The following is an 11,500-nucleotide window of genomic DNA, read 5'->3' on the forward strand; positions in this document are numbered from 1 at the left end:
AAATATATTTGATGTAAATTAAAAATTAATTTTTGAGATAAAATTAAAATAAAAAATATATTTTATCCTAATAATTTGTTTGCGTTTATTCTGAAGCACTACTTAAAATCGAATTAGGTTTGGATTTAAACTTGAGGTCCAAACACTTTTAATTGAAAGTTTTGATTTTTTTACTGATATGTAGATTTTTGACGTTCTCACTTAGAAAATAGTAAAAATACATGCAAAAGATTTTTATACTTAAAATAAGAAAGTTGATAAAATGAACTTATGCTTAACAAGCCGGGTATCACCAACATTATTAGTACACTCAAATTAAGCTGCTACTAGGTATGTAGTATTATTGAATTCGAATATAATAAGGTTAATCAAGAAGAAGTGAAGTCGCCTCTTAGAAAGGTTCTTAAGGCAAATAGTGGGGGCCTCTTTACTCTTACTAGTTCTCTTCTTTTTTTTTTTCCCTGAAGTGACAACAAAATCTAATGGATCCTTCACGACTTCGATGTGAAAGTTTATTAAATTGGTTAATAGACATCATCATCCGTGTAATTTGTTTTGGTTGTAGCATTATTACAGTTTACGCCGAAATTAAAGGACAACCAATATATTAGAAATTAAAGACCCATATAGTAGGTACCATATATAAATAAAGGGGAATACTAGGGGAATAATTAAAATTTTGAACAACATGAATAACCACCAATCAAATGAAAATACACTACATTCTAATTTAATGCTACTAATTAAATTTACTTTTTTAATCCTATTAATTCACATTGTTTACACATTATTCAAAAATCTTGTTGGTTACCTATGCTTTTTCATAAATAAATAATCATACATATAAACTTGTCCAATACCCTATTCAATCTTCATGACAGTGAAATTTGTCTACAAGTAAAGAAAATTACCACAGCAGCAATCACGACATTCTCTTGAACTTGTCACATATTAATTAGCATGACAAAGACACAGTAGTTCACTGGTGATTTGTATCTAGTCATATATATGTAGCGGTGGCACATTGCATTATTCATAGTGAAAATGAAAGAAAAATATTCAGATTATTTTATTATCTCACATTATATATTATTCTATCATTAGCAAAACATGCAAAAAAAACCAAGCTATTTAATGGTATTTTTGCTTCTTCAGGAACCATGCATCCAGTCATCAATTTTCCAACTATTAAGTGAATAATTTTCGATTTTTAATTGTAAACAATATCGATGCCAAAGATATTGAGAAAGTTTAGGTAGTATAATTTAAATAAATTTATTAAAAATTATATGGTGAGCAATTCGAATTCTATACAATACTCTTCTGCCCATTCTTGATAGCTCATGAATATTTTTTAATAAATTTATTTAAATTAAACCACACAAAAATATTTTATTCTATGCAAAATAATTTAAAAAATGGCTTAAAAGATGTTAGAAGTACTATAAAAATTTGCAATGTCTTAATGATTTAGGACATTAAAGAAATACTCCACATAGTCACTAATAATTTAGAAATTAAAGAAAAAATATTTTTATCATGTATTTACCCAAATGACTAGAATATTACAAACTTTTATAGTACTCATAACATCTTTTAAGCCATTTTTTAAAATTATTTTGTATAGAATAAAATATATTTTTTAATTATTTTGTATAGAATAAAATATTTTCTTTCATTTCTAAATTATTATTGACTATGTAGAATATTTTATTTAAAATTTGAGTACATGCATGTATTTACCTAAGTTATTATAACATTACAAATTTTTATAGTACTCTTAATATTTTTTAAGCAATTTTTTTTAAATTATTTTGCATAGGATAAAATATTTTTTGTAGTATAATTTAAAAAAATTTATTAAAAAAATTTATTAAAAAATATTCATGAACTATTAAAAATGGACAGAAAAGTATTGTATGGAATTCGAATTGATAGCTCATTAATATTTTAAAGAAGTCTCGTAATTAAATATTTTGTTAGCTTTTTTTTAACGTATGAAATAAAATATATATATTTTTAATTTTTAAATTATTAATTTTTTAATAAATTTTTAATAAAATTTTTTTAATAAATTATTAATTTTTTAACCGCATAATTCGAATTATACCATGAATTATTGTATGTGTAATTCGAACCAAACTAGTTCGAATTAGTGTGTGCGTGTGTTTGTGTGTAATTCGAACCAAGCTGGTTCGAATTATGTGTGTGCATGTCTTTGTGTATAATTCGAACCAAGTTGGTTCGAATTATATAGTAATGGAGTTCGAACCAAGCTGGTTCGAACTACATATATATATGTGCGTTGGTAGATTCATGAAGCAGTTTTTGTTTTGGCTTATTCACGTAAATTATTTTCTCCCTTGGCTTATTTCTGGCAAAAATAATAATTAAAATTTATTAAATAAATAATTATAGTTAGATGAATTCTATTCAATTTTCTCTAAAATAACATGTAAATTACCTTTCATAATGTGTCATGGCATTGGATTCATGTTCCCAGAATATTTGGACCATTAAATGGTCCCATAACAAAACATGTTTTTTAAGTTTTTTTGACAACTGCTAAATAGTCATTTTCTAATTTTAATTACAAATTAACCTCATATATTTTATTTAATTATAAAAAATATTTTTATTTTATAAATTATTATTTTATCATTCATCTATTATGTTTATTAACAATCAAAATAAAAAAAATAACAAATTAGATATTTCATTGATCGTAATAAATTTTTTGGTCATTCTAATCGATTAAAAGTTTATATTTGATTCGTGACGTTCGTCCTGAGATCGTGTTTCTTTAAAAATCAATCGATTGGATTATCAAAACAATAGATTGAATTTCAGGTTTCCCATAACTCAATCGATTAGACTACAGGTTATCACAAAACAATCGATTGAAAATTGCAAGGCAGCATGGTTTTCGCAAAAATCAATCGATTGGTCATATTACTCAATCTATTGAACAATGGCTAAAATGTTGGATTTTTAAAATTCAATGGATTACTTATACTACCCAATCGATTGAAATTCGGTCTTCCCAAACTTCAATCGATTGAATTTTGCAAGGCATGCCGAATTTTTCTTATTCAATCGATTAATCATATTACCAATAGATTGAAATCATCAAAGCAATCTGGTTTAGTTAATTCAATCGATTGGTTCTGTTATTCCCTCAATAAATTCATCTCCAAAATCTTGTTCATATTCATATTATTTATCCATCATATCTTTGTCACATATTAACTCTTCTTGGTTAATGTCATCGTTCTCATACTATTATTCATCCATCTCAATATCCGTAAATATACTGACATCTTTAAAATTTACCAATGAAAAAAATTCCAATACACTTCCTATAACACTAAAATCATTTTTACTTATCATTTAAAAAAAATATCATTTTCCAAAATTCCATTTTTCAAATACGATTTTTTTTTTATTTAGGGTGAGTTAACCTCCCTCTGTTATTTTTTTTATAGTGACCTTTCGAACTCTATAATTTTTATAGAGTTTGTCTAACCCCGACGAATTTCACTCGAATTTTTTTCAAAACCAACAAAACTCAAATTTTTAAGCCATTATCATCGTCTACAAGAGTACATAGGAGTACACAAAAATATACCTATAACAAGCATGGCTTTTTCAACATTAATGGCAACCATTATCATCGTTTCCAGAAATACATAGATACACGGGAATAAGGCACATTTAACCAGGATTTTTTCTTATTATAAATTAAAAAAAATCTATTATTTCCCCAATATTCTTGTGTACTCCTATATATTCTGGAGACGATGATAATTGTTATCATTGTCTATTGTGAAATTTAAGAACTTGAGTTAGCCATTTTTTTTAGAATTTGAAGTGAAGTTCGTCGGGGTTAGGCAAACTCTATAAAAATTATAGTGCGGCGAACTTGCTTTGCATAAAAAAAACTCGTATTTGGAGAATTAAATTTAAAAATGGGGTTTTCGAAAATAATAATTTATTGAGGGGTGACAAAACCAATCGATTGAATTAACTAAACTCATTGCTTTGATGATTTCAATCGATTGGGTAATATGACAAATCGATTGAATAAGAAAAATCTCACATGCCTTGCAAAATTCAATCGATTGTGTATCAATTCCAATCGATTGAAGTTTGGGAAGCCTGAATTTCAATCGATTGGTTTGTGCATCCAATCGATTGAATTTTTAATAAAAACGATTTTTCCAATCCAATACGTATGTAATTGGATCAATAATAAAATTATAATCGATTAAGATAGTAAAATATTTATTACGATTAATGAAGATCTAATTTATTATTGTTTTAGTTTTTGATTCTCAATAAACATGATAGATGAATGATAAAAAAATAATTTATAAAATAAAAAATAAATTTTATAATTAAATAATATATAAAAGACTAATTTATAATTAAAATTAAATAAGAACTATTTAACAGTTATTAAAAAACTTAAAAAAACATGTTTTGTTATGGGACCATTTAATGGTCCAAACATTCCGGGACCATCGAATTCTTTACCATGTGCCATATTTTAATTGGTCATTATCTTAACCATAGTTGAGTTATTTTATACTTTATTATTTGAGATTGGTAATGGTATAATTTTTTAAAATATCAAAACCCCACTCCCGCTAATTGAAGCACATTTCTACGCCTCCATTCTTTCTTTATCACTTCGTCACGTAGATTCTGTCATTTCAAATCGTGACAAGAAGCGCCGACGTCGTCATCATCTACTGCTTCTCATGCCATCTCTCTTTCTTCGGTGCATCATCCCTTAACGATATGGTTGAATTCTCGTTGCCCGTAATTTTGCTGTCCTTTTCAGTATAGCCAGCGCCCTCTTTTTGCCATGGTCACTGCTTACCCACATAATTAATGGTTAATTTGGTTATTAAATTTTTTATTAAAAAAATATATCTTTATTTATTTATATGATAAAACAATTATGAATAGATTTATTTTATTATATTATATTTTACATATGAATATATGTTCTATCATGTAATTAAATAAAGATAGGTTGTTTTAATGAAAAAATTTAATAACCAAACTAAACATTACTTATGTTGGTAACGGGTGATCCACGGTAAAAAGAGGAATCGAGTGAGAGGACAAGAGATAGCAATGACGTCGGCGCTGACTATATTGGATAGGACGGTAAAGCTACTGACGACAGAAATTTAACAACGACGTTAAGGGATGAGATTGTCTGAGAGGCAATAGATGACGACGGTTGACGCTTCTTGTCACGACGGCGACGACGACGGCGATGCTTGTAAGGACCGAAGTTACGTGACGAAGATACTTTAATTATTAATGGGAGTGGGGTTTTAATATTTTAGGAAATTATATTAATATCCATCTTAAATAATAAATTAAAAAATAACCTAACTATAGTTAAAATAATAACCAATTAAAATGTGACACATTATAAAGAATAACTTACATATTATTTTAAAAAAATTAAGTAGAATCCACCTTATAATTAACTAAACTATTTAACATAATATGTATTTGTATTTAGTTATCAATTTTCCATAAAAATACGAAGACAAATTTACATGAGTAATCATCATATTTTCCATTCGATGTGAATGCGTGCTTTATATGTTCAATATACAAAATCATATTTACTACTATATATGCATACACACCGAGATTTCACTTATCTCTTCTCTTCTCACTTGCACTATATCCTTAATATCTAATACAAGATTATTAGTAAAAGGAAAAAGAAATACTATTTTTGTAAGGTGAAAATTCAGGTGAAGTCGACTTCACGGGAAGTTAATATTTGAGAGTCGTTAGATAAAAATTTAGTCAAATTAATCAAATCATCTCACAGCTCTTAGATATCAACTTCATATGAAGTCAACTGCACCTGAGTTTCCACCTTTTTTATAAATAACCCACTTATTTTGACATTCCTCAAGTTTTAAACTAAAATATTATTTGTTTGTGATATATATAGGAAAGGATATTGATTAGCTTAGGGTATTTAGGAATATAATCATCATTAAAATAAGTTATTAAAATTAATTATTAGTATAACATATATGTTAAACTATAAAATATATATTAAAAATAAATTAAATAACAATATATTTATATACAAAATACATAGTGATTAATTTTAATTTGCTGACTAATTTTAGTGAAAAATAGTATTTTCGTTAGGCATACTATATATTTAGCATATTTCGTTGAAATTATGAACGATATATATCAAGGTTGTCTCTGCGTGTGATTGGAGGAAATTAAATGAAATTGGTGATGATCTAAACAACCAATTTTAGAACTTTTGAATTTCTTAGCAATGCCAATGTCATGGAGAACCCACAATGCAACTAGATCCTTAATGATGACCGTTGACTCTTAGGGCATAGTTATTATTTTCCTTTTGCATTTGCAAGGGTTTTGTGCCATGTTCTGCTTCTTGTGAAGGTTGGTTGATCGAGAAAAATATCATTGTTACCAATTATTCCAATGGACGCAGCAGAAAATCACCACCTCCTTTTTCACGATTCCTATCTACCATATATAGCCATCATTATTATATATAGTTGCATGGTGAAATCGCGAAGAGGAAGTAGACAGAGGTAGAAAAAGTGTTAAAAAGAATATTCACACGTGAAAGACGACACATATGGATTAGAAAATTTGTATCAATTACGGTATCATCATCTTCAAATAATGATGATAATAAAGATACGTCAAGTATATTCAATGACAATAATCAAGGACTAGTAATCTCTCAAGACAATGATAAGAAAGGCGAGAGCAACTCCGTCTAGTGATAAAATAGTAAATGACTCCTCTTCTGAAGATAATAACGACAATGCCTTCTGCCTTAGTGATTAATTTGTTCCTCGGGTATACTCATCTATTTTCACATCCTCCAAGTAAAAAATACCATTATCTTGAAGAATTTGACTGTTGATGATGTCTCTCATGCTAATTTTTTTACCATCATGTTTCTTTCTATGTTGATCTCATTAATTATTTTCGCCCTTATTTTACTTCTCATTTCAAATCATTGCAGCTTCTCCAATTTCACTATTTGTGCTTAACATATCAAATCAACCTTTAGGGACGGACCCAGGTAGTGAGATAGGGGGCATTTGCCCCACTCTTCTTTTTTTTTTTAAATATATACATATATAATATTGTCCTATTTTAAATTTTAAATGATTCCATTACAAATAAATTTAGCCTAATTATTTAAAGCCTCAAATCTATTTTATCTTTCTATCATTTTGATTATTAGTTAACCTAATTAAATTTAGTCTTCTCTCATTCTCAAATCTCAGCCGTCATCACTCTTTTATTCTCTTAAATCCTCTTCTTAGTTTTAACCTTATTTTTCTATTTCTTTTCTAGTGGTCATCTTTTCTTCATCAAAAGGTAAATTTTAAGTTTTCTATTTTTTTTAACGTAAATAGAATCAAACACTTGCAAGTTAAGAACGAGTGAGAAGAAGGTTGAGATATTATCAACCTGTTCATGGAATAAAATTGAATTTATATAAAAATTTTAACCACAAATAAAATTAAGATTGAATTTAAACATTTCCTTATTTTATCTATTGCCACCCTAATGATAGCTGCTCGTGACTAATACAGTAAAGTAAACAAATTTTTGTCCTAGAATTGCAAGGCAACCAACCAATATGTATGACTTCTCAAAATGCGTGTTGTTCTGTTCTGGAAGATATACATATGCATCCAGTTGAGAAATTTTGTGGTGTTTAAGTGCTCTTGTTATAATTTTTTAAAAGAAATATTAAAATTTTATTAAAATTAATTATTTTTAATTATTAATTAATCATCAACATATTATTAGATTATTAAATTAAAAAATTTGAGTTAATAGTTAAAAATAATAATAATAAATAATAAATTCTGATAATTTTTTATTATTTTTATTTTTTAATTAAATTTTGTATAATTCTATTTTTTTAATTTAGTTTTTTTTTTAATTAGTAAAATGAAAACTAATGTTAGACCAATTCACAAGAGTATTTAGAACATACAAGAAATTCTCCGTAGAATTTGTTTTTTCAAGAAATTAATGCATGAAACTTATGTTGTTTAAAATGAGCCACATGAGCAACAGTTTCCTCAGCTAATTAAATTCAGTTATTTTATGAATCATGTTAGTATAAAAGAAAATGTTTAGCTAAAATCTTTTATTTTCATTTCAATATATTAACTACATCCAATTTTTTTTAAAAAAAATTTAAAAAATGAGATAAATTTCGATTAGAGAATGTCTAGGAAGTCAGTAGATTTTGTGATTTTTAGTCATTAATTAGTCATCAATGATATTTTTAATAATGTAAAATTACATTTAATGATGTAGAATTATTCAATTTCTTTTTTATGGTTAAGTACTGGCTATAATTTAACAAAAATACTGCCTCCTAAGTCCTAACACTATAGAATGAACAAATTAAAATTTAGACAGATCTTTCAATATCATTATTAACACGATCTTTAAAAAGCTGGTTTGATAAAATTTTTATTTTTTAAAATATATCTTATCAAAGTTAGTTTTTAAAAGATAATTTTTTAAAAAGCAATAATAACGTCCCCGTCTCCTAAAAAAAATGGGTAATGTTAGAGAGAAAAAAAAAAGTCAGAACTTGTCTTATTTAGCATTTATTAATTGTCGTAACAATTAATAAATACTAAATAAGACAAATTATGGTTGTTTTTAGCTAATTTTCTTTGGTTACCAAATATTTTTAAAAAAAATAAACAATAGAAAAAAGGAGTACATTAATAAGGTAGTTTTGCACAATTGCTAGCTAGGGTGAACAAAAATAAAGAGCAAAGACATATAAACATGCATCCAACACCGCAATGGACATAGTCATATATATCCCAAATTACTCACAAATTAGAGAAATAGAGATTCTTTTTTCAAAAATAGAAATAAAGAAAAAGAGGGCAAATATGAACTTGGAATTCTAATTAATTTCGTTGAAAGATGATGCCTCTTGTTGAACTGCGCATAATAGTTGATTCACAGCAGCAGCTATTTCATCCACCGTATTCAGCTGGCACCCATCCTCTGCCTGTGTTCCAACCAATTCACACACATCATTTCTAAAATTATAAACAACAAAAATCATCTATTTCTTTTACATTTAATCAACACTAATCAATTTTTATTAGTATTTTCAATACACTATTAAATATATGTACGTAAAAAATAGAAAATCTTGTGGTCAACTGTTTTTATTCATTTTGACTAGCATAATTACTAAATTTAAACTTTGATAAATGTATATGTAAGGTATATTAATTCATGTGTATTTATAAATACGATTACGCTATGTATATATTAAAATTATCCACTAAAATCAACTATTAGTATATAAATACATGGATTATTAATTTTAGTGACTAATTTTGGTATATAAATAGTATTTTTTATTATAAATATGATTTTAAATTATTGCTTACAAAGTAGTGATTTAAAACAATAATATTTATTTACACATAAAAAAATTCACTATATTATGTGTATACCAAAATTAGCTACAAAAGTTAGAGCGATCACGAAGTCATGGAGAGTGGTAACATTAAGGTGGAGAATGGTGAGGCTTAGAGATTGGAGACCAACAACCATCTTCATCAGCTGCCCATGTCGTTTCTTTGATAGAATCTTGAGGTTCGCATGGCTGTCCACCATTGTCACTTCTATGTCCGCCACCGCCGGCGCCCACTGTTTCTGTTGCTGCTCCGCTGCCATCGTCGTTGCGTTGTTGTTTCCCTGATGATGACCACGCGTTGTGTACTGCGGAAACGCGAAGAATTCGCCAAACGGCGATGATTGGCCACTACTATTCATTCCGGCGGCGCCACCAGCAGCAGTAGTGTCGTGGTGGTTGGGTTTCTTTTGACCCTCCATGGACTGCAAAAGCTGCTCTAGCTCCTTCACAAAGTTAATGGCGCCTCCAATAATAGACGCTTGGTCACCCTGTTTTTGTAAATTAATAGAAATAATTAAATTATTGGATAATAAAGAAAAGAAAATTGTGGAAACTCAGGTGCAGTCGACTTCCCGTGAAATTGATACTTGAGACTCGTTAGATAATTTGACTAATTTGACTAAATTTTTATCTAACGACTCTCAGATATCAACTTCACATGAAGTCGACTTCACCTGAGTTTTCACCAAAGAAAAGTATGTATGGCGTGTAGTAGTATTTTCCATGTTTGATTAGTTGAGAACTCGTGTCATGTCAAGTCAGGTAAACAATGATTAAGGTGTAGAAGTAGAAAGAAAGCAAATTAGTAAAGAGATTCTTTTTCTTTGTTATCCCAAAACTGGAAAAGAGAAAGTAACTGACTCTTTGAACATAAGAAGGAGGCATCAAAGAACGAAGGACGGCGAGGTAGTCGTTCATCTGTTTGCGGCGGTTGCGTTCAACAGCAATGTGAGTCATCCTCTGGTTCTCGATGTCCTCCTTGTTCTTGGTGGTTTTGGTGCGGCGGCGTTTGCGGCGGCCAGTGGTGGTGGGGACAGAAGGTTGATCAACAGTGGCAGCGCAGCAGTCAGGGGAGCTGGAAGAAGTGGCGTAGTGAGAATGATCCCAGTGGTCGTTGTTGGAAGGAGGAGAAGAAGAGTCGGAATTGTTAGTTGCTTGGTTTTGTTGAATGATGTTGTTGTTTATAATTCCGATGAGATCGTGGTGGTGGCTGCCGAGAAAGGATGAGTAGAAATAATCCTTGGTGGTGGTGGTAGAAGAAGCATATGAGAATAATGGATCTTGTGGAAAAACCACAGCCTCTAGTGCCATTTCTATAACATAAAAAAATTGAAGGAAGATCAGATCAGAGAAAACAGAGGATTGATGATGGATATGAATTGAAGGAGAATCAATATATAATGCACACCAAGCTTATTATTAAGGACCAAACAAACACACCCTTTTATCAACCCCAAACCTTCTCTCTGCATTTACAACCACCATTATTACTTTACCAAATTTATTATTAGAGTTTATCTGTCATGTATCATAATAAGGACACATATTAAAGTTACTATTAATGAAAGTTTTTAACTTTTTTATTTTAATAAAGAGGAGTGCTAGGGAGCAGCACTTTTGTTAAATTCTAGTCAGCACTTAACCATCAAAAAGAAATTGAATGATTTTACACCATTAGATGCAATCTCACACCATTAAAAACATCATTGATGGCTAATTAATGGCTAAAAACCACAAAATCTGCTGCCCCCTAGACTTTCTCTTTAATAAATATGTAACAAATGTATTTGAAACTAAATTTTATATATTTTTTTATAAAATTTTTTATCTATTTTGCTATTAATTAATAAAAAAAAGTCTAAGAAATTAATGTTATAAGTTAATATTTAATATAAAAATTTAAAAATAAAATATTTAAAATTTAAATTCAATAAAACTCATTTTTATTGACTTTTATAATAAATTTATTTAACAACCTTC

The 11,500-nt window shown here is 28.3% G+C and overlaps 1 protein-coding gene across 1 annotated transcript; it reads right to left on the reverse strand.

Annotated features, from left to right (window-relative positions):
* Positions 9,541 to 10,995, reverse strand: LOC107606174 (transcription factor bHLH96). Its single transcript, XM_021107983.1, has 2 exons — positions 10,382 to 10,995; positions 9,541 to 10,008 (listed from the first exon to the last, which is right to left on the reverse strand). The coding sequence occupies exons 1-2, from the start codon at positions 10,829 to 10,831 to the stop codon at positions 9,541 to 9,543; spliced, it is 918 nt and encodes a 305-aa protein (XP_020963642.1). The 5' UTR covers positions 10,832 to 10,995.

This window comes from Arachis ipaensis, chromosome B07 (genome assembly GCF_000816755.2).
Source record: "Arachis ipaensis cultivar K30076 chromosome B07, Araip1.1, whole genome shotgun sequence".
NCBI classification, from domain to species: domain Eukaryota; kingdom Viridiplantae; phylum Streptophyta; class Magnoliopsida; order Fabales; family Fabaceae; genus Arachis; species Arachis ipaensis.

Coding starts and splice junctions, on each gene's coding strand:
- LOC107606174 (XM_021107983.1), bottom strand. CDS start 10,831: ATGGCACTAGAGGCTGTGGTTTTTCCACAAGATCCATTATTCTCATAT. Junction 10,009..10,381: donor CTCCTTCTTATGTTCAAAGA/GTCAGTTACTTT, acceptor TTACAAAAACAG/GGTGACCAAGCGTCTATTAT.